The sequence below is a fragment of the Spermophilus citellus genome, assembly GCF_964194105.1.
Source record: "Spermophilus citellus genome assembly, chromosome: X".
NCBI classification, from domain to species: Eukaryota; Metazoa; Chordata; class Mammalia; order Rodentia; family Sciuridae; genus Spermophilus; species Spermophilus citellus.
The window spans coordinates 105515500-105539831 of record NC_138190.1 but is presented as its reverse complement, the minus strand read 5'-3'; the positions used below and the strand labels follow the sequence as shown (position 1 = coordinate 105539831).

General features: G+C 34.1%; 1 protein-coding gene across 2 annotated transcripts in view; it reads left to right on the top strand.

Moving 5' to 3' along the window:
- The window catches only part of NUP62CL (nucleoporin 62 C-terminal like), an 82007-nt gene that overhangs the window by 34641 nt on the left and 23034 nt on the right, over nucleotides 1-24332 (top strand). For both annotated transcript variants that reach the window (XM_081276421.1, XM_081276422.1), the window contains 6 exons: nucleotides 3854-4010; nucleotides 9536-9686; nucleotides 9940-9989; nucleotides 10129-10263; nucleotides 12248-12359; nucleotides 15524-15590. In XM_081276421.1, coding sequence (XP_081132547.1) covers nucleotides 3854-4010; nucleotides 9536-9686; nucleotides 9940-9989; nucleotides 10129-10263; nucleotides 12248-12359; nucleotides 15524-15590 — 672 coding nt within the window. The remainder of the gene's footprint in view (nucleotides 1-3853; nucleotides 4011-9535; nucleotides 9687-9939; nucleotides 9990-10128; nucleotides 10264-12247; nucleotides 12360-15523; nucleotides 15591-24332) is intronic.

The window sequence follows — 24332 nt, the reverse complement described above, 5'->3', positions numbered from 1 at the left end:
TAGTTCTATGGTTTCTTTAGTTTGGAAGATCTATCTAGTGATGAGAGAGCCATGTTAAAGTCACCCAGTATTATAATGTTTTGCTCTATTTGATTCTTGATATTGAGAAGGGTTTGTTTGATGTACATAGGTATTCTTTTTGGGGGGCATAAATATTTGCAGTTGTTATTTCTTGTCATTGTATGACTTCCCTTCTTGATCCCTTCTGATTAACTTTGGCTTGAAGTCCACTTTATCTGTTATGAGACTAGAAACCCCTGCTTGTTTACATGATCCATGTGAGTGATCTTTTTTCCCCATCCTTTAAATTTCAGTCTGTGGATGTCTTTGCCCATGAGGTGAGTTTCATGGAGACAGCATATTGTTGGGTCTTGTTTTTTAATCCAATCTGCCAGCCTATGTCTTTAAAAAATTTTTTTTGGAGTTGTAGATGGACAGAATGCCTGTATTTTATTTATTTATTTTTATGTGATGCTGAGGATGGAACCCAGTGCCTCACACATGCTAGGCAAGCGCTCTGCCACTGACCTACAGTCCCAGCCTCAGCCTATGTCTTTTGATTGTTATTACTGACAGATGATTTTTTTCTTGTCATTTTGATTTATTTCTAGTTTTTAAGTTGAATTGGATTTTCCTTTGATTGAATATAATTCTGTATATTCATCCCTCTTGCTAGCATTGCTTATCAGCTTTCAAGTGCCTGTTTTGCAGACTTACAGGTCTTTGGGATTACTCTCTGTCCCAGGTATAATCATCAAGTTTTAAGAGAAGCTTGCTCTTTTCAAAAAAATCAATCTCATTTTTCCTATGAGTTTGAGAAGGTGATAATGTCTAATCCCAGCATGGAGTAAAATTGTTTGTTAGGTACAGGATAGGAAAATTGAATAATAGGATCTTTTAAAGGATATTTTTTTACTTTTTTATATAATTTATATAATGATTTTAAGATCATTAGAATGAAATTTATTAAAATGTTAATTCCAAATTTGGTATGCATTTATTTTTTATAATCTACAGAATTGTACTTCCCCTTGATTACATAGATAATATAAAATTGACTATATTAAATGGTTTAGAACAAGATTATAACTTGCAAAATCAGACTGTGATAAAACCTTCACTCTTTCCATTTCACGTTTTCCATTGCTTCTTTTGATATTAATCGAAATATTATCGTTATTTTAATATGTAAGACCTAATTTATGCCTTTAGAATAGCATGAAAGATGAAGAACAGAAGGTGTACTATACACAAAGGTCAAAATAATTATACCATTTTTATAAGACTCAGATTCCTTTATGTTTAGGCTGACAAGTATTAATTTCCTGAAGATATCATTCAGCATCTTTGGGGGAGATATTTTGTGTTGTCTATTTAGCTGTTTCTTTTCCTGTGGTGATGCTAGTTGCTTTTTTATTTAAAAAAAAACTCATAAATACATGTATGACTCCTGCTGGAGAGAACAGTTTGTTTATCTTTCCAGACCTTTTTTTTAAAGCACATAAACATACATTAAATCTGTTTTACAAAAACAGAATCATTGCATACAATTTACAAAGAACTTGCTGTTTTCTCTTAAGTATACATCTTTGTACATCTATTCATCTCAGGAAATACAGATTATTAAACAATCCTTTTTGGATGAATATATTTTCCTTTACATGAAGAACTCTTTTACATTTTTTCTTTTTTCCGAATCTAATAGTTACTATTTTCGAGTGAATTAATTGATAAAGTGTATCTTTTAATAGTATCATTAATTTTCAGCTTTTCTGGAGGAAGGATTTTCTTTCAATAATATTTTCATTCTCAAATGAAGAAAATGATCACATTTGGCTGTAAAGAATGCCACCCCAGGGGCTGGGGTTGGGGCTGGGGCTGGGGCTGGGGCTCAGGCTCAGGCTCAGGCTCAGCCATAGAGTGCTCGCCTTGCATGTGCAAGACCCTGAGTTTTATCTTCAGCACCACATAAAAATAAAAATAAATAAGTGAAGTAAGGGTATTGTGTCCAACTGCAACTAAAAAATAAATATTTTAAAAAAGAATGCCATCCAAGATCCAATATGTAATCTTTCCAGTGTTCTCATTGATAGTGATGCCAGAGATATTTTGTGATTGGGCATGGTTTTCCTCTGCAGTGTTAATTTTACCCTCACAAGGGCTAACACAGAGAACGGGAATTGTTGTAAGAATCCTTGTGCCAAAAGAGAAATTGAATTTTATGAAAATCTAGTACAGACATTGGTGTGGCACTGTTACTTCAAGAAAATTCTCAGGAATTGTGCATAAGGCAGCTTTAGGGACTGCCTAAATAAAATCTTGTTAAAATGTAGTTCAGTTGTTTTTCATTTATCTGCTTTTTCTCTTTTTAAACTTCCCGTTGGTTTCATTATCTATTTTGCTGCCTTCCTATTTTACCTTATTTCTAATTTATTATTTACTTACTGTCTTTTATTACTGTCTCATATCTTTTCTCTGTCTTTTTAACTCCCTCTACCCACAACTTCCTTCTACATTTTAGGAAATATGTTTCAGTTTCTGATTCTTGTTTCTGAAACTTTTTCCATGTTTCTACCTAGAATCAGATTCTCCCATAATTTTTAAAACTGAGATTCTATCCCATTTTATCCCTGTTTGATGAGAGCTTTTTGTGCTATACCCTTCCAAAGGTAGTAGCATATGGGATGGCTTCCTGTACTATGTATGCCCATCCCTGGCCCAATCGAACCAGGAACAAAAGACAGAACCTATTCCCTTAGCAAGAACTGGGGAGGCCAGACTCTCTTAAAATAGTGCATGTGTCATGCATCATTATTTCCATAATTATCTAATGTAGCCATTAACATAAAAGCATTACTAATTGAGAAAGCATGGGTAATATAAAACAAATAATTGCATACATGTTATATTTTTATAACAAATTTCATATTATAGAAGTAGTATTTAATTATAGGAACATTTTGAAAATATGAAGAAAATAAAACATTGCCAGTCCCCAGCAGCCATAATTTCTGTACATTATTCTTTAAGTTCTCAATGTATAGTAAGAATCAAAAGTGCTGTCAAAGTTCAGAAAACCAATACAAAACTATGAGTAGGTGAGAAGTGGGTGATAAACATGGGGAACAAAGAAGTTAAGCTAGGCTATGAAGTATACTTAGGATTTCATCTATTAGATGGCAAGGTGTTCTGTAGGGATGCAATGGAAAAAGATGTACAAAAGAGGTGTGGCCTATAGATAAAACTTTAATAGACTTTCCCTATTGGGTTTGCAAAGATGTATGCCTATTTTAGGTATGATATAGAGAAATAGTCACTTTCCCCTGTTGATAGGAATGTATATTGGCAAAGTCAACTTGGTAGGGCAGTTTCACGTTATATATTAAAATTTAGAGCATTCTTACCCTTTCATCTAGAAATTTCATTTGTAGAAGTTAAATACACAGATAGTCATAAGTATGCAAAAAATGTACAGAGATTTTGCCTAAATTGTTATTATCCTTTCCTTGAAAGTTTAGTAAAACTTACTAGTGAGGTCATCAAGATCTAGAGTTTTTCTGTGGAAGAGTGTTGAGGATTTCTTTAGTTTCTTTAATTATTATGGGGCTAGCTAAGATATGGGTTTTTTTCCAATGAATTTATGTAGGAGTTTTAGTTTTCATCAGTAAGGTTAATCCAGATACCTGGTCTGTCATATATCACTTATATTATAACAGAATTGAGTTAAAATCCACAGATTTGAGTTCAAATTCATGTCTTAACAAATGACTTTCTGGTTTTTAACTTTGAATGATCAAGGCTTAAGTGAAACAAGTTCTCATTTCTTACTAACATTGTATATTTTGTTTTCCAGCTACAACTTCAACAACTACCACCACCACTGTTACCACCAATACTACTACCACAATTACTAGTGGCTTTAACCTGAATCTAAGACCACTGACATCCCCTGGGATTAATAACACTGATCCAGTCAGTTTTTCTTCTGTACCTCTTACTTCAACTGTTAAGTAAGCTTATTTATTTGAAAATTCCTTTTGTGTTTCATTTTATCATGTACAAGGCATAGTTTGCTTGTATAGCCTTAGAAAATACTAGAAAGTTAGATATATGAGTTTTTGAAACACAGAACAATTTCTGTAATTTAGGAAGTTGAATAATCAAGGGACTTCTGAATACCATTATAATACAATTATTAATATTACTAATAATAGCAACTTTTATTATGCAGTTACTCTGTTTAGTAAGATAACAGTACTTTAAAAATATCATATGATTTAATCCTCACAATAACCTATGAGATAGACACTATTTTTGTTCCCATTTTATGGATGAGAAAACTGGAGCACATAAAGATTTTATAATCTGCTTATAGTCAGGTACTAGGTAACAGTTGAGCCAGGATTAAAATTCAGACAAACTCTAGAGCCTGTATTCCTACATACTTTGCAAAATATCCTCTATCTCCCTGTTTCTTCCCCCAACAATAACATCTTGTAAATACTATAGTATAAATGTCATAACCAGGATTTTGATATTGATGTAGTCAGGATTTGAAATGGGTCCTTCACACAAGGATTCCTCTTGTCACCCTTTTATAGCCACATTCACTACCCCTCTCCTTTCCCTTACTCTGGGCAACAATTAATGTGATCTTCATTGCTGTTATTAGGATATTTCAACAATGTTACACATTGTTGATTGGCTCTTTTCATTCAGTGTAAATCCTTGACACCCCCGCCAAGTTTTCAGGTGCATCAATCAATCATTTGTTCTTTTTTATTTCTGAGTGGTACTCTATGTCATTGTTATATATCATTATTTAAACATTCTTTCACCTGTTGATGGATATCTAGGTTGTTTCAGTATTTTTGGCTACTATGAGCATAGCTGGTAAAAACATTCATGTACAGGTCTTTTTGTGAACATATACCTCATGTCTCTAAGATGAATGCCTAGGAATGCTGATTCTGGGTGGTTTGAAAGTTTTTATGTTAATTTTTTAACTAGCAATCTCTTTTTCAGAGTGGCTGTGTTATTCTACCTACTTACAGCAATGTATGAGTGATAGAGATTTTACATATTCTTGTCAGGGGTTGTTGTCACTATTTTTTATTTTAGCCCTTCTGATAAATGTGATGTGATACCTTATTGTAGTTTGAATTAATATTTTCCTGATCACTAAAGATGTCGATCATTTCTTTAAGTATGTGTTTTCTATTGTTATGTCCTCTTTGGTGAAGTGTCTATTCATATCTTTGTACATTTTCTACTTTTGTTATTTGTTTTTTTATTGTTCAGTTTTGAGAAGTTGTTATGTATTCTAGATACCAGTTCTTTGGCAGATATGTGCTTTTAGTATCAATTATAAGAAAACACTTTGTCTAGCTCTAGTTCTCAAAGTTTCTCCTCATTTATTTTTAAAAATTAATCTCACATCTTTTCCCATTCTTCTACTTTCAACCTGTCTGTCCTTGTCTTTGAGGTGAGCTTCTTGTGGATAGTATGTTGTTGGATTTTTTGTTGTTGTTGTTGTTTGTATTATACTGGGCATCTAAAGCCCTGATATATATATATATATATATATATATATATATATATATTTTTTTTTTTTTTTTTTTTTTGAGACAGGTTCTCACTAATTTGTTGAGGCTAGCCTTGAATTAGCAATCCTCCTTTCTCAGTCTCCCAAGTCACTGGGATAACAGGCAGGTGCCATTGCAGCTAGATTTTTCTTTTAATCTACTCTGCCAATCTGCCTTTAAATTGGTATATTTAGCACATTGACATTTAAAGTAATCATTGATAAGTTGGGTTTAAGTCTGATGTTTTATTCTTTGTTACTTTTGATTTTTATTCTTTTGATTTTCTTTTTTTTAAACCTGGAGAATGATAATAATAAAACAGGTAATATTTGTATATTAAAAGTTAGCTGGGCACTGTGGTACATGCCTGTAATCCCAATGCTTAGGAAGCTGAGGCATGAGGATGGATCATGAGTTAAAAAACCAGTCTCAGCAACGGCAAGGTGCTAAGCAACTCAGTGAGAACCCTGTCTCTAAATAAAATACAAAATAGGGCTGGGGAATATGGCTCTGTGGTTGAGTGCCCCTGAGTTCAATCCCTAGTATCTAAAAAAAAAAAAAAAATTCCAGGCTGTATGTAGCTCAGTGGTAAAGCTCCTGCCTCACATGTGTGAGGCACTGGGTTCCAGCCTCAGCACCACATAAAAATAAATAAAGATATTGTATCCATTACAACTTTTAAAAAAAAATATTTAGGAAAAAAAATTCCAGTAAAAGAGGAAGAGAGAACAGGACTAAAAGCATATTCAGGAAAGTAAAATTTGAAAAGTCCCCAACCTTTTGGGTTGTTTGAATATTGTGATGGTTCTACCTTGTTCTATTTATAGTGTTTTTTAAAATATATTGCATTATATAATTTTTATAATATAATATATGTATATATAATTTTTTTTTACTCAATGCTTCTGTACATGGGTTAACTTATAATAATCTAGTGACACTATAATTTTACCAGTCTGGTTGAAATATAAAAACCTTACTTCTATTTAGTTCCTTTTACCCTCCTTACCTTTTTTATGTAGTTGTCTCAGTATTTCTTCTGTGTACACAGAGTATAATAACGCACAGGGTTATATTTTTATTTGACTCATGAAATATCACGAAGAACCTCAATAGAAATAGAATAGTATATTTACTGTAATAGAAATAGTATGGTAATAGAAATAGTATATAATATAGTAATAGAAATAGAATAGTATATTTACTGTTCTTTTTACTTATTTTGATGAGCTTCTTTCTTTTGTATGATGTTCCAAGTCTTCTGTTTTTATTTCCGTTCAGTTTAGCTAATCTTCAAGGGTCAGTTTATTAGTAACAAATTAATTTTACTTTGTATGAAAATATCTTTATTTTCTCTTAATTTCCAAAGGACATTTTCAGTAGATATGGAAATCATTAGTCAACACATTTTTTTTTTATCTTTTGGTGCTTGAAAAATGTGCTACTTACCTCTAGCCTCCATAGTTTTAGACAAGAGATCAGCTATCACTCAGATTGTTCCCTTCCAAGTAATGCATTTTTTTTCCATTCCTGTTGCTTTCAAGATTTTTTTCCTTTGTCTTTAGTTTTCAGAAACGTAATTACTTTGTGTCTTAGCATGGATTTGTTTGAGTTTTTCTGTTTGGGGTTCATTCAACTTGAATCTGTGCATTTGTATCTTTTGCCAAATCTGGGGGACTTTTCAGCCTGTTTTTTCCTGAATACAGTTTTAGTTCTGTTCTCGCCGCCTTCTTTTTCTGGAATTTTTAATATATGACTGTTACTTCCAGCCCTTGAGACTCCCCCCACCCCACTTTTTCTTGCCTATGTTCTCTTTGTTGTTTTATAAATTCTAATTACCTGTCCTCAAGTTCAGTGATTGTATCCTCTGTCAACTCTACTAATATCAAACTCTTAAAGTGAGCTTGTCATTTCAGTTGTTTTATTTCCAGTTCTATATTTTCCATTTTGTTTTTTTAATAACTTGTATTTCTTTGCTATTTTTAAATTTGTTTCAAGAGAATTTGAAATTGCTAGTTCAAATCTTTTTTAAATTATATATATAAAAAATCATATGTGGTGCTGAGGATCAAAATCAGGGCCTTGCATATGCCAGGCGAGCGCTGTACTGCTGAGACACAACCCCAGCCCCTGTTCAAAGCTTTTTTATGGTTACTTTAATTTTTTCATAATTCCAACATTTGATACATCTTAATGTTGGCATCTGAGTTGTCTTTTCTCTTTCAAGTTGTGATTTTCCTGGATAGTTATATAACATAGTTTTTATTATGTCCTTGACATTTTGTATAATATATTGTGTCCTATTTATATCTACTTTTCTGTTTTTTGCTACTTGGGTTGAACTTAGGGGTACTTTACCACTGAGCTACATCACCAGCCCTTTTTTATTGTTTATTGTGAGACAGGGTCTCACTAAGTTGCTTAGGGCTTCGTCACTAAGTTGCTTAGGGCCTCATCGCTAAGATGCTGAGGTTGGCTTTGAACTTGTAATTCTCCTGCCTCAGCCTCCCAAGCCTCTGGGATTACAAGTGTGCACCACTGCACCCAGTTTATATCTACTTTTTTCATTAGGTAGTCCCTTTGTTGAGATATAGTGCAAAGAATGGGTGTGCTTTTTGTTTAGCTTCTCATTGGACCTTATTCACACCCCTCAGCAGAAATGGAACACTGACTCACTTACAGTGCCTCAGTGCACATGGTTGATGTGGAAATTCAACACCTCCCTTAGCTCCACTGACTTATTCTCCATGAAAGTGGTGTACTGCATCTGCATTGTAGCACTTCCTTGCCGATGTAAACTCTGGGTCCTGTAGCCCCCAGATCAAGGGGAAGTAGACTGACTCATATTACATAATTGATATAGGGGGAATCAGAATTTCAGCTTCTTATTGCACCCCACTGACATAAGGGGAAGGAAGAAGAAGGATGCCAGTTACTCAGCCTCATACCACTTCATTCAACATCATTGATGCTGTGTTGGCATGGAGACTTGGCTCTTAGTGTGTACTGCTGACACAAGTCTCATGGAAGAAGGGACAGATTGCTGATTAGCTTGGCTTTGCCCTGCCTTTTTCAGTCTTGCTTTTGCCAGAGTGTGTGGAGGTCAAGCTCCCCCTAAGCTTTGCTGACCTCACGGGTGATAGAAATTGGAGCCCTTACTATCCTCAAGTTGCATCAGTCTTAATAAGGCCAGGTAGATGTAAAGGTTAGGTTCCCTACTATGTCCCACTGACACCAAAGCAAGTGGTAAAGTCTAATAGTGACTAATCCTACTCACTATGCCACATTAAAGTCTTATTTTTGCTGGGTGGGGATTTAGATTTATCTTGCTATATTGGATCCCACCAAAAGTGGGTGGTAAATTGGGACTCTGTCTGCTTTTGCCAGACAGGGATTTGCCAGTTACCCTCTTACTGAGCCCAGCAGAGGAATCAGAGCATGACCTTGCATTTCTTCTCAGTGGATCAAAGATCTCAGCTGGATAATCAGCCTTTTTGATACCACTTGGCAGGGGAATTGGAATTTGTCATGGTTCCACCTGGTATGGGTGGATACACATTCTTTCATGAATTCTACTCAAGATAAGGAATGGGTTACTTTGACTAAGAGCTAGGGAGAAAGAGTCCTATTTCCCTGGCCACACCCACCCAGAAAGGAGCGTCATCTTGCTGAGAGATCAAGATCACATTGTGGTACAGACTTTCACTTTTCTTATTGTGATTTTGCATATTTCTTAATAAAACTTTATCTTGCTGTATCCCCTTAGGATAATTTCCAGAGATTTCAAATGGTTGTTGTTAAGTCATCCTTACCTTTTATGTTTTATTGTTGGGGAGCAGGTATGAGAAAGTTCTCACATGCTAACTGCTTCTCTAGACTTCTTGTGCTGTTTTTAAAATATGGTCATAAATATGATAATATGATCATTCTTCTTTCTTTCATTTATTTAGTTCAATAGTAACTCCAGTGATGACATATGGTCAGCTGGATGGTCTGATAAACAAGTGGAGTCTTGAGCTAGAGGATCAAGAAAAGTATTTTCTTCGTCAGGCCACTCGAGTCAATGCTTGGGACTGCACATTAATGGAGAATGCTGAGGAGGTAAGAAGATATTCTCATTAATCTACCTGCATTGTGCAAATATTTTCAGACGAACACAAGAGAATAGATTTATGTTTTATGGTTAATTTTGTATTGCAATGTTGGCAAGCAGCTTAAAAATATTTTCCTTAGGTAATAAGTGCCCTGAATTAGGAAATGTTTTATATTTAAAGTGTATATGAGAAATTTAATATTGCACTGATGTTATTGAGTAAATTCAAATATTCTATTTTCTTCTTATTTCTCTTTAAAGATTTCTATTTTACATGGAGAAGTGGAAAAAGTGAAACTGGATCAGAAAAGGTAGAACCTTACATTTCTTTGGTTGAGGAACAAAAAACTATCTTTTTGTTCAGATTTTCCCCTTGTTGTAGTTTATTGATATTTATTTTGTTATTCTAAGTTCCTTTCATTGATTCTTCTATTGACTTGTTTTATTCAGATTGGAGCAAGAATTAGATTTTATCCTGTCACAGCAGAGGGAACTAGAAGATCTTTTGACTCCTTTAGAGAAGACTGTGAAGGACCAAAGCGAGTCTGTTTATCTGCAGCATGAAGATAAGGAATATGAGAGGATGTAAGTAACTGAATAAAGGTTGAGGAATGGGGAAGAAGTTACCTACTATGAGAGTGTTCCATAAAGCAGGGAAAAATTGAATCAGAAGGCAGAGGTTAAGTATTAGTAGAAAAGGAGATGTTCTTACAGTTGACCTTTATCAAGTTGTTTGACTATTTTGTGGGCTATTTTTTTTTTCAAAAGCTCGAAAATGAAGAAATCATTTTGGCAATTTTGTTTTATAGCATTCTGTACACTGTTATTAATCTCAACCTAATGTATGCCCACTGTAAAGTTTATATTTGTCAAGTTTGTTCTTAAATTAGAAATATAAATTTTATGTGTGTGGTGTCATAGTATTATAGAATATTTATGGTCTCCTATTATATTGACTTGTCTAAACCTAATGTTCATGCAATTGCTTTAGTGATGAATTATTTGCTATTTTAAAGGCAAATTTGTTAAACTGGGGGTAAACTATATGAGTTTCAAAAATGGAATGATTTTTGTCAATGTCTCAGGGTAGGTATATTTACTGTACTATTTAGTCTTTACCTTCTGTTAGTTCATTGCCAGTGTTCCAGAGTAACTTTATCTCTGGAACTGAGATTTAGTAATCAGTCCAATTTAAAGAGTGTAAGGAGACTTTGAATGAATGTACTATACAATCTAAATTGATACTATTTTATTGATGGCTTATTAGTGAGTTAAGACAGAGGTGCTTTTGTTCAGGCTGGCCTTGAACTCCTGGGCTCAAGTGATCCTCCTGCATCAGCCTCTGAGTAGCTCAGATTATAGGTGCATGCTACTGCACCCAGCTAAGCTCATTTTTCAAAGACTTTCAAGTTGACATTTTTTGTAGGGACATTAAATGTGGTAAGTACAGCTAATTTGTACTGACCCTAATTCTATTTCTTCTTTTGTATTTCAGCCTTTGTTGATCAATCCTTTCCCTCTCCCCCACCTATCTCCCTTTCCCTCCCTCCCTCCCTCCCTCTCTCCCTCCCTCCCTCCCTCCCTTCCTTCCTTCCTTCCTTCCTTCCTTCCTTCCTTCCTTCCTGTATTCTGTGTATTCTCTTTTTTTTAAACAGTTACATTTTTGTTCATAAGATCTTAACTGTACTTTGAAGAAATATTTGTAACATTAATTCCTAATTGCTCTTTTGTAGTCATATTTATATTGTGATAAAAATTTCACCATAAGCCTCAACAATTTAGGCAATCTATAAGTACTTTCACACAGAAGGGCCAGATGGTTACCAGTAAATCTAATTGAGTCTTTAATTTTTAAAGACATTAAAGTGGAAAATTATCTGGCCACTTTAATTCTTGTAAACATTTATTGGCTAGGTTAAGTGTGGGTTTGTGTGTGTGGGTGTAGTAAATAATTTGGATGGAAATATTGATAATGTAGGCCACTAATCAATTTGTCTTGAACTTAGATTTATCTACCTTTTATAATTATAAAGCTTATTTCACAAAATAGCTTTTGTTGCCTGGTGGAATATATTTATATAAAGTTTTACCTTGGACATCTATGTATTTATGACCATTGGAGAAATTTGCCAAACACTAACTTGTTTTGGATATCTAAATGTCCTATAGATGTATTTTGTCATTAAAAAGAGTTTCTCTGAGACTGGGGATATAGCTCAGTGGTACAGCATTTGCCTAGCATGCATGAGGCTCTGGGTTCAAACCCCAGTACTGGAAAAAAAGGAAGAAAAAGAAAAAGAGTTCCTTTGCTCACCAGAGCATTAGCAAGATGGTACATAGGTGAAATTAAATAATGGCAAGGCAGATAAAAGCTTTTACTTTTAAAATCTACATAAAATAGGATGGTGAACATTGTATCCATGAAAAAATATGCCATTGGTCATAATTAATACCTGCTGAGAAGGTAGGGAAATTGAGACAAATCCAGTTGACATTATTATCTTTGTATGTAAATAACAGTAGATATGGGGACAACATTTCGTGTTAATTTATTTACCTGCCTTTGCAGTTACAAATTATCAGAAACTATAGATGCTCAGCTGAAACGAATGTCCCAAGATCTCAAGGACTTTACTGGTCACCTGAATACATTTGGAAATCCTGCTGCCACTACTGATCGGGTATGTTTTTTGATTTATATATCTAGACAGTCAAAATGTAGTATGAAATTACCATTCTATGGATTTTTTTAGTTAGTCACTGTCCTCCATAACAGTGCTTTTTATTTATTTATTTATTTTTTTGATGCATAGACATATGAGGCACTTGGGTTTGGTTAGTGGGACAGGAGATATTTAGAAGCAGAGATGATTATGATTTTTTTGTGGTTATTCCTAGGAAGGTGAAAAAAATTACTCTTTACTCTTGATATTTTTAGGGTTTTCTCCTTTGTATGCATAATTAAATATGTTTCCCTGTACTTACTTTTCTGTTCTCTTATTTATCATCTGGTTTATTCTTTTTACATATGTATTTATGTTCTCATATAAATGTGAATAGATAAGTTCAAGTCTCTTAGACATTCAGGCAATCCTTAATTTATGAGTAGGTTATATCTTTAAAATCTGGTGAGTTAACTGTTGAGACTTAACATATATTTATTCATAGAAAATTTGGTAAATGTGGTCATTAGGTTTCTACCTGCCCCATAAAATACTACTTAGCTCATGATGTAAACGTATTATATCATGTGAAAATAAAGCTGAGGCTTCAGTTAGAATAGACATGCTGTGAATTCATTAGGTGTTAAGAAAGAAGTGTATTACTTGATTTTTCTATATTTTCATTAAAGAGCTTATTTCCTCTGCTTTCTTTATTGTCTTAGCAGCTAAATAGAGTCCTCTTTTTCCTATTCTCACTCCATGGCAGTAAGAGGAATCATATATTGTGGGAGTTCCTATTATATTTTCTATCAGCTAATTATAACTAGCAGTAGAGCCAAGGTCTGGGTAGATGAGAATGAATGACATATGTACAAGTAGTGATTATTCTTTAGTAAGTTCTTTGTCCAATTATATATATAGACCACTCTTAATCCACATACATATTACTAGCTTTTTTAATCATAAAGAGCACATTATAGTTGAGAAAGCATTAGGATTTTGTTTAAGTCACTTAATCTCTCTGGGTCTGGGTTTCTTCTTTTGCAAAATGTCAAGGATAGAATAAATGATCTTTAAGTCCCTTCTAGCTATGAAAATTAAAAGTTGAACAAAGACAAATATGAATCAGTCAGGAATTACCCATGCTGCCATCTCCCTATGTGCACACAAATGATCAAACATTAACAAAGTAGCTTTTGTTCTAATGAAATATTAGATCACCATTGTGATTCCAAAATTCAAAATTGTTTTGTTGTAATAAAATTTTGATGCATAGATAAATACATGTAGATTTAGACATGAAGCAGAGCTGGTGTCTAGTCCCTCTGTTGATTTAATATGAGAAGAATGTTCTCAGCAGAGCAAGTAAAAGGTTACTGTAATCTTATCTTCATCGTTTTTCTCTACTAAGCCCAATATTGCTTTATTTTATTCTAGTAATAGTGAATCATTTGAGTCTTTTTGGTTTTGGTGTTCTTAGCAGAGGTGATTGGGATGTTTAGTATGAATGAGTTAAAGCTTAATTACTGCTTAAGGGCAGGACAAAAGAAGCAAGAGATCTTCAACAACTCATCCCTTTTTTTCCTTCCTGTTCATAAATCATCAGACAGGAAGCAGAAAAAACACTTCTGAACAATAATATTACTGAAAATAATTGATTGTATACATCAACAAAGCTTTGTTATAGTGGGCCACATATTAGGGTATAAAAATAGCAACTATTTTCCTATTCACAGTGAGGGAATTAACCTGTTTTTATTTCCCTTTTATTTGGCAGGGGTGGAAGGAAGGGGGTATGGTAGTAATGGGAGAGACCACCTAATATTTAATTAAAGTTTTTATTAAGCAAATCCATATTATTCTCTTATTCAGTTATATTTTCTCATAAAATCCTTGAAGGAAATTAAATCACATATATTACCAGTAACCTGCTATTATATTGGTGTATTTCTTCTTAGTCACTTTGCTATGCTGGTTCTTTTTTTGAAAACAACACTGGAAACATACCATATAGATTTTTGCTTTTTGTCTTTATTTAATATTGTTTCATGGTGCTTTCCCAAAGTTTTAATAGTTTTAGGATATTTTATCAGAGGAGAGTTTACCATAATATATTTAGTCATTTCTTAATTGGTATAGATATTTTTGCAATTTGGGGTCAATATAAAACAGCCCTGTACTGACCACTTATATTTAGATTTGATTATTTTCTCTGGCTACACTCCTGGAAATAGATACAATATGCTGATTCAAAAGGTATGATTATTTAAACTTTTGATATATATTATAAAATTGTATATTTTAAAAGGTTGAGCCAATTTACATTACTATTGGCTATATATTAATGTATGTATTTTTCCCACATATAAATTGAGCATTCCTAATGTGCAAATTTGAAATCTTAAATGCTTCAAAATCAAAACTTTTGAGTGCTGACATGCCAAGACAAGTGAAAAATTCCACACCTGACCTCATGGGATGGGTCATAATCAAAATAAATGCATAGCTAGACTGGGGATGTAGCTCAGTGGTAGAGTGCTTGTCTAGTGTGCATAACACCCTCAGTTTGATCTCTAGCAGTGCAAACAAACAAGCAAATAAAACACAGGCATAATAAATTATTGTGTAAAGTTATCTTTAGGCTACGTGTATGAGGTATATATGAAACATAATGATTTTAGACTTGGATCCATCTCCACGATATCACATTGTATAATATGCAGAGCTTTCACAATAAAAAAAATCAAGTGCTTAAAACACTTAGGGCCCCAAACATTTTGGATAACAGATATTTAATCTGTACTTGGCAATTGAGTACACATTTAAAAAATACTGATTTGATTGATAAATGTTGCTTTTTAAATTTTTATATGAATTTATTTTCTTATGAAATGTCTCTTAATGTTCTTTATTTTTATGCTGTAGTAGTCACTTTCTTATTGAATTGTAGGAGTCTCATTCTTGACAGTTAAAAAAAGTAAATGCATTGTACTAATATGTAAAAGTAATGAACATTTTAAATATGAAATAGCAAAAGAAACAAACATTTATTAATATTTAGTCTATTCTCAGTCCATGTCTTACCAGAAAAAATAAAAATCACTTCCTAATTTCAATTTACTTATTTTTTTGTTGACCACATCTGAATAATCATAATCTAAAAGTATTGGATGTATTTTTAGCTCCAGCAGATCTGCAAAATTCTGAATGCTCATCTGGACTCTCTGCAGTGGATTAATCAGAATTCAGGTGGGAGTTTATTCATATACCAGGTTCTATTTATTATAATGTGTTATAAGTCATGGTGTGTGCTCCATGACCATACTCACATAATAGCTCAGTTTTAGGGGTGTTGCTTAACTCATGCCTACCATTAGTTCTGAAGAATTATCTGGAAATTAATGAAAATACAAGGTGGACAGGAATGAGATGTAGGGTATTGGGATAGAATCAGGACTTCTCTGAAGTATACCTTTTGTTCAGTTTTTGATTTGGGAACCATATAAATATTTTATTTATTAAAAATTATAATTAAGCCAAAATTAACTGAAAGAAAGACAAATACTAACATGGAATATACATTAAAACTAAACAAAGGTATGTAACTGTAACAATCACTCAATTCAGATAACTTTTGAACATAGTATTCTTGGTAGTGTATTCTTAATATGATGTTACCTGAAAAGACCTGCAGAGAAATCTTAAACTTTCTTAATGGAGCTAGGCACTGTGGTGTATGCCTGTAATCCCAGTGACTGAGGAATATGAGGCAGGAGGATTGCAAGTTGAAGGCCATCTTCAGCAATTTAGTAAGGCTCTAAGCAATTTAGCAAGACCTTGTCTCAAAAATAAATAAATGAAAAGGACTGGGAATATAGCTTAGTGGTAAAGCACCACTGGATTCAATCTATAGTATTGCAAACAAACAAACAAACAAACAAAAAACAAACAAAAGAAACCTTTCTTAATAGATTTATTGTTAAAAAATTATGATACCAATGTTGCTACCATTTTATGTATATGGTAGAATAAAACAAATGTGTGTGTGTGTGTATAACTGATAATAAAAATTAGTGTCTTCATTAAAATATAAAAGAGATACTAGTATCTTTCTTTCCTTTTATATTTGTATTATAAATTTGAATTGTAAATATTCTTATTCCTTTGTTCTATATACAGACAGGGCCTAGAAGCAATGAAAGATACCTCAGTAGTAACGGGCATACCCAGTACCTAGCTCTTAGTTTCTAAATACCATTCCCACTAAAAGGAATCAATCTTTTTGGTTAACTGATCTCAGGCAAGGAAAGTACAGGGTGAGTTTCGGACTTTTTGTTCAAGAAAGCAAACATTGTTAAATGACTAATGAAGTTATATCAGGATACAAGATTGTACTTCAAGGGATTCCTGCTGACACATTAGTATATTTAAACATGAAAAAGAATAACAAAAGTAACAGATTATAATATGTTACCATGAGTTCCCAATGATAATCCAAAAAGAGAGAGAGAAATAAGAAGTAAAGGAGAATGTCTTTATAAAAGTATGCCAACTAGTAATTATAGAAGAAATGATAGAATTCAGAAACCATCATTAAATCAGCAGAACACTTTTATTTTATTAAGTTCACCTTGATCTTGAATATCCTGTTTCATGTATAAAATATTTCAACTGTCAGTCATTTCTTGGCAGAAAAGTAGGCTAGCAGGAAGTGGACCAGATACAGACTGCAAGTTACTGAGTTAATTAAAAAAAACAGTTTTATTGATGCATAATTTATATTCCATAAAACTCAGCATTTTAGTTGTACAATTTAGTGAGGAAAAAAATCACCACTTTGCAGCACAAGCATAACAGTTGATTTAGGCAAGGATCATCAATGGATGCTAAAACTATTGAATTAAAGATTGTTGGAGAATAGCATATGTATGTCTACTCAAAAATATCACTCTACAGGTTACTTAAAAATTACAAAATAAAATATATGCCTTTACAAGACCTTTGTGACATGTGCCACTTTAGTGAAGTGATCAAACTTGGCCTAACCAGTGGTGGGATAACTTGATATAATGTGCCTCTTGACTTGACATGATGAGAAGTATACAATATCACATATATAGGATTCTTACCAAAATGTTTAACCTTAATCTAATGCAAGAAAAAAAATCAGACATTCTGTGTGTGAGACATTAAAAATATAATTGGCTTGGACTCTTTAAAATTCAAAACAAAAAAATTAAGGGGATGGTCTTAGATTAAACAGGCATAGGTCTGGGTATATGGCTCAGTGGTAGAACACTTGCCTAATACATAGAAGGCCCTGGGTTTGATCCCAAGCGCTGCCAGAGAGGGACAGACAGAGACATAGATATAACAATCAAGTGTACCATGTTAACCTATATGGACTATATATTGTATGATATTAAGGAATTGCTTATTTTCCTAGGTGTGATAGTTATGAATATGTAGGAAAATAACCTTTTTTTTAGAAAATGCAGGCTACATTATTTAGAGAATTTTCATGTTTGTAGTGTACTTCCAAATTGTTCTGCCGAAACCATGTGTGAAGAGAAAGACATTTAGCAATTTGTGGCAAAATGGTATGAGCAGGTTAATCTTGGTAAAAGGTATTTAAATGTGTGATTTTTGTTATTCTTTCAACTTTCCTACAAATTTAAAATCAAAATTTGGGGAGGTCATTTTTTAAAGACTTTGCCTAAATATAGAATATAATGAGGAATATGGAATATGATGGTAGGAATTGAGGTAAATGGGAACTAGTTAAACAATCAGAGTTATTATTTTCAAGATGTGGCCTTAAAATAATACTATTTTTCTTACTTGGAATTCTGGATTCCTCATTTTCTGCATGAATGGAAGTCAGCAGCAATGAACTTCTTCAGCTTCTTTCCCTTCCAGACATACTTACATCATTATTCATCTTTATGTCCTTCTCTCCTGTGTTAGAGAAATATATGTCTTATCACTTTCTAAACTGTTTAGAATCATCAGAGGGAAGTTAAATAGTGTTAATATTCATTTGTGACCTGGTGAGGTTTCTGAGTCAGGTATAGGATTCAAGTCAAGGAATTAACTCTTCATAGTTGTGCACTTATTTTTCACTTGGTCTCTATGAGTCTGTACCCTTGTTTTTAAAATGACAACTAATATCTACCTTTTAGATGTTTTGTAAGGATTAAAAGAAGAACCTTTGAATCTTGGCCTGTGGGTTGGTAGTCAGTGAATGGTAGTGGTAGAACTGGTTACTGGCTATCCAAATTTACTATGTATATGAGGTGGGGGAGACAGAAAAGAAAGGTTGTGGGGTTCAAAAAGTAGCTGTTAAATTGGGTCTTGAGAAGATAGTTCCAGATAGACTATCATTAAAAATCACTTACCTAGAGAAGTTGTAAGAACAACTGTGATGTGGGGAAATGTCAATAACAGGAACACTAAGGAATGAAATTATACAAAATTTCCCTGTTACATGCTTTTCTCCATTGAACAGTAATTCTTGGGTAGAGCTGAGGGGGATGTCAAAAGGCAATTTGATTTATACAGAAAAATTGCAGTATTTTTTTTTCTCTTGGCAGGGATCCTTTTTGTCATAAACGAGATCTCAAGGCTTTCAGCCAGTGTCTCCTTTATAAAATTAAGGTTGTTGGTATTGCAAGGGACTTACTTTATATAAATGAAGATATTGTGGCTCAGAGAAGTTGAATGGCTTCCTTAAGAACACACAGCAGGGGCTGGGGTTGTGGCTCAGTGGTAGAGTGCTTTCCTAGCACATGTGAGGCACTGGGTTTGATCCTCAGCACCACATAAAAATAAATAAGTAAAACAGAGGTTAAAAAAAAGAACATATTTATTTTGGGAAAAAAAAAAAAAAACCAGCAGGGCTGGGAATATAGCTTAATGGTGTTTGCCTAGTATGCATGAGGCCCTGGGTTTGATCCTCAGCACTGCAAAATAAGTAAATAAGTATAAATAACACTCCAATGTAGGCATTACTTGATACAAAAACAAAAACAAATCTTATTTGTGTACCTATCAGTAGAGGACAAAGGTTTTAAAAGTTTGATAGTACTTTGGGATATGAGTTTTGGGTATCTGGGTAAAATTCTCAGTCAAAACAGGTAACAAGAATAAGACAATGGAGAATAATGATTACTGGGATTTGTTTTTCGGCTAAAAATTCATTTGAGCTGAAGAGGCAACAAGAGTTTGTGTAGGTTCTTTACTGAGACAAGGAAGGTCATGCTGAAGAATGGGAAAAGGGTTGGTAATTCTTTTTTTTTGTTTTGGGTGGTGCTATAGATTGAACCCAGAGACATTTTTACCACTAAGCTACATACCCAGCCTTTTTTTTTTTTTTTTTTTTTAATTTTGAGACAGGTCTCCTTAAATGGCTCAGGCTGGCCTTGAACTTGTGATCTGCCTACCTCAGTCTCCTGAGTCCCTGGGATTATAGGAGTGTGTCACCATGCCAGGCAGCCTGGTAATTTTTTTTTTTAAAGAGGTAGTTTATTTTTTTTTAAAGAGAGGGGGAGAGAGAGAGAGACAGAGAGAGAGACAGAGAGAGAGGGAGGGAGGGAGGAGAGAAAGAGAATTTTTTTTTTTTAGGGGCTGGGGATGTGGCTCAAGCGGTAGCGCGCTCGCCTGGCATGCGTGCGGCCCAGGTTCGATCCTCAGCACCACATACCAACAAAGATGTTGTGTCCGCCGAGAACTAAAAAATAAATATTAAAAATTCTCTCTCTCTCTCTCTCTCTCTCTCTCTCTCTCTCCCCCCTCTCTCGCTCTCTCTTTAAAAAAAAAATATTTTTTTTTTTAGTTTTTGGCGGACACAACATCTTTGTTTGTATGTGGTGCTGAGGATCGAACCCGGGCCGCATGCATGCTAGACGAGCGCGCTACCGCTTGAGCCACATCCCCAGCCCCCAGCCTGGTAATTCTTGATACTGTATACTTTTTGTCATTCCCACTCAATGAGCCTTTCCTTTTCATATCAGGAAACTACATGATCAGGAAATGGAGCATGGCAGGGTTTAATTATACTAAGAGAGGTTTTTCTAGTTATTTTGTTTTGTTTTTTAATAGTTAATTGGATCATGTCTGCTGAAAGGGTCTATAGTCTGAAACTTTTAAGATCAGATAAATCAATTTATTCATATTGAGATAATATAGAAAAACTAATGAATATGTTATTTTGGCAATACACGCATATTTTGCTAAAGAGAAATCTTGTATATAAAGTCAAATCTTCATTTTAAAAGGTTTCTGGGAAATGTTTTTATGATTTAATATCTTTAATGTTGGCACAGATTTTTCATCATGAAACATCAACTTTTACACTAATAGAATTATATATTTAACTGAAAAATCAGCTCTTTAAAAGTGATTTTGATGTACATTACTAAGTGAAAGAAGCTAATGCCAAAAGGCTATATGCTGTATGAGTCCAACTTTGACATTCTGGAAAAAACAAAACTGTAGAAATATAAATTTGTATAAAGATCAATGGGGGTGGGGGAAGAATCGACAGAACATGGGAGATTTTTAGAACAGTGAAAATATTTTGTATGATGTACTATTATCAAATCATGGATGCATGTCATTATACATTTGTCAAAGCCTACAGAATATTAATGCCAAAAGTGAACATTAGTGTAAACTATGGACTTTGGGTAATAATGATTTGTTGATGTAGGTTTATCAATTGTAACAAATGTACCACTCTGATGTAGGATATTGTTAGTAGGGGAGGTTGTATGTTTGTGGGGGTAAGGGGTATATGGAAAATCTCTGTACCTTCTGCTCAATATTGCAGTGAACCTAATACTATGTGAAAATTAATTTTATTTAAAAGGAAATATAAAAATGATTTTGAAATTAAACATTACACGTTAAGTATATTACTTATTACACTGTCCAATCAACATTTAGAATATCTGTGAGCAAGTTATAGAGAACCAGGCCCCTTTCTTCCTTTACCTATGTCAAGCAAGTACCAGTGATGGGACTGAGATGGAAAGGAGTCAGTCATTATTAAATTAAGGAATGTCCAAATATGTGTAGGTAATGACCAGTTTTCAGATTTGATATTTATCCATTGTTTGACAGTGTCTATACTTCTTTTCCTTATGTTTAGTATAGGTCATTGGGAGTTAATAACAGACATAACCAAATACCAGTTCTGGCTTTTATATTTATTTGTAAAAAATTACAGCATTATATTGAGGTATTATTCACAGCAGTTCTGCAGTCACACATCTGTCTTCTGAGTTGGCAGTCACTAAAAATGCAGCAACTCCAGCTCTTCTGGGACCACTTATGACAGAGTTGGCAATCCATCTGAGCCAATTTGTTATTCATTTTTAGTATATGGCATTACTTCTCTCAAAGGGGAGAGGTGGAATAAAAAATAGGCATTTTCTATTGCATCATATGCCAAACTATCATCCTATTTATTAATATTTATGAAACACCACAACAAAGAAATAGGCAGTGGGAAATCTTATACTGGTCATTGTTTGGAAGTTGGTAAGTATTTTCAATGCATTTCACTTTTTTTCATGCAGTGTCCCAAAGCATCAAGAATAAAATATATTTCATCCATAATTATTTTAGTCTCTTGTAGAATAGAACTGCATAATTATTTAGTAACTACTCACAACCTTGAGACAGCTATTTAGGGCAGAAAGAGTTACTCCTTAGAGTAACTAAAAATGTCATAAGAAATTTTATAATATTTCCAAAATACAGTCCCATTAGTTCTAGACTGGGTGTCTATGTTCACATTTAAAAAAAATATTTGTTTTAGTTGTAAGTATACACAATAACCTTTATTTTTTTTTTTTTATGTGGTGCCGAGGATCAAACCTAGAGCCTTTTGTGTGCTAAGCGTTTTACCACTGAGCCACAATCCCAGCTCCAATGTTCACATTTTTTTTTCGCTTAAATCATTCATAATTGTCTACTGTGAATGATGTGACAAACTTACATAAAATGCCTTAGGATCATTTTACAGAACCAGCCTTGGGTGATATGTCATAATCATGCTTCATTTTTACTCAAGGTTGTATTTATTATTTGATGGGATTGTTTTAAATTAGATTTTTTGGTGTTTTTTATTTTCATGATTAAAAGCAAGAAAGGAAACTTTAATTGATATGGCCACATTGGAAAAGCAGAGGGAGATCTGACACCTTGGCCTTGTTTTCCTGGTGCTGGTGTGAGCTTTTAGGTTTAAATGGATTGGGGCAGGGGGTAAGAGGTCTGCAACATGAACTAGCCTTGGTTAAACTGTGGTCTGGTTGTTCATTCTATTCTGGTTCTGGGATGAATTGGCTCCAGAGAAGTCCTGATAGATCACTTGAGGGACTGATTTCCACTTGCCTCTCAGGATGTTTCTTTTCTGTCTCTGTCTGTCTTTCTTCCTCTCTCCCCTGCTCTCTCTATATCTCTCTCTCCATCCTTCTGTCTCTCCTTCCCTCTCTCTCCCTCCCCCTCTCTCCCTCCTTCTCCCTCTCCCTCCCTCCTTCTCCCTCTCCCTCCATCCCTCTCCCTCTCCCTCCGTCCCTCTCCCTCCCTCCTTTCCTCTCTCTCTCCCTCCCTTCCTCTCTCTCTCCCTCCCTCCCCCCTCTTCCTCCCTCCCTCCTTCCTCCCTCCCTTTCTCCCTCCCTCCCTCGTGATCCTGGAAGAGGGTGATGACTGGAGATTTCTGTGCACCACTCCAGCAGTCTGAAACAGGATGCTGTAGTACTTTTTTCAAAGATAGTGGTCATGATGCAATTAGGAACACACAAATATAAGCTGAGCAATAACTCAGTTTCCAAAGCATTGTTTGATATTTTTTTAAAGAAGCTTTGGTCCAGACTATAAATGGTTTTAAAAATATTTTATTAATCGCTTTTAGCTCTCTCATCTGAAAAGCATCAAATGTTGAGACATGAAAAGATGCCTTTGAATTCCAACTGAAGTGTCTTTTTCCTCTTTCATCTTTTAGAATAGAATTTGATTTACTGATCAGGCATCAATCAAAACTGGTTCATTTACTTCTTCCTTTTCTTAAATTCTTTGAGAAATCTTGGTGACATTAGTTGATTGGTGAGGTCATTTTTTGTGTTCTGGAGTATAATGTTCTATTTCAGATACTTGAAAGTTGAATGCTCTTGATCTGCCAGAGGTGTGGCAGTAGCACAAAGACACCTCTGTTGTAAGGCTCACTTAATAGTGTCTCTTAAGCTCAACAGAGATACTTGCTTCTTCCCATTGCAGTTGATTGAAAAGTATTTCATGTCTTACATTGTTTAATGAGCACTTTTACTCATCTGTGCTCCCCTTTACAGACAAAATAGATTCATTGTCACACTTTGTCCCTTGATTCCAAAGAACTTCTTGTAGGTTAGATTAGGGTACTAAGATTAGAATTAAGTGAGTCTTCAGTTTCTGTTAGGAAAGTGTGTGATGGTTAATATTCTCAGAGCTCCACTTCCCAAACTTCCTTTTCTATATGTAAATCCAGATTTGAAATACACTCAATACATCCGCAAAATTAGATTTCTCACTAATCCTACTTATGTACATTTTGTGCCCAAGTGAATTTCCTCAAGCTGGAGAGCCTCCCCAGATGAATTATATGTATCATAATTTAAATCACTACCAAATAGCAGAATTTATATTGTTTGTGGGAAAGACAGATTTTTTCTGCAAAGCAATTTTCTTTCTTGTTGGTAACTAAAAAACTATTACACTGGAACCTCGCACAGTGCTGTTTTGGGGCCCATGCTGAATGGCCATCTCAAAGATAAAATAACCTGAATACTATATCACCCACTAAACCTCCCCAGATGGGATTCAGATAGGTTAGTGTCGTTCTGAGAACTTCAGTGTTTGAAGGGGCAACAAAGAGTGTTAAACTGTGGTGCCAGTTATTAGCTCAGCATAGTATTATTTTATTTTGACTTAACATGTATTAATTATACATAT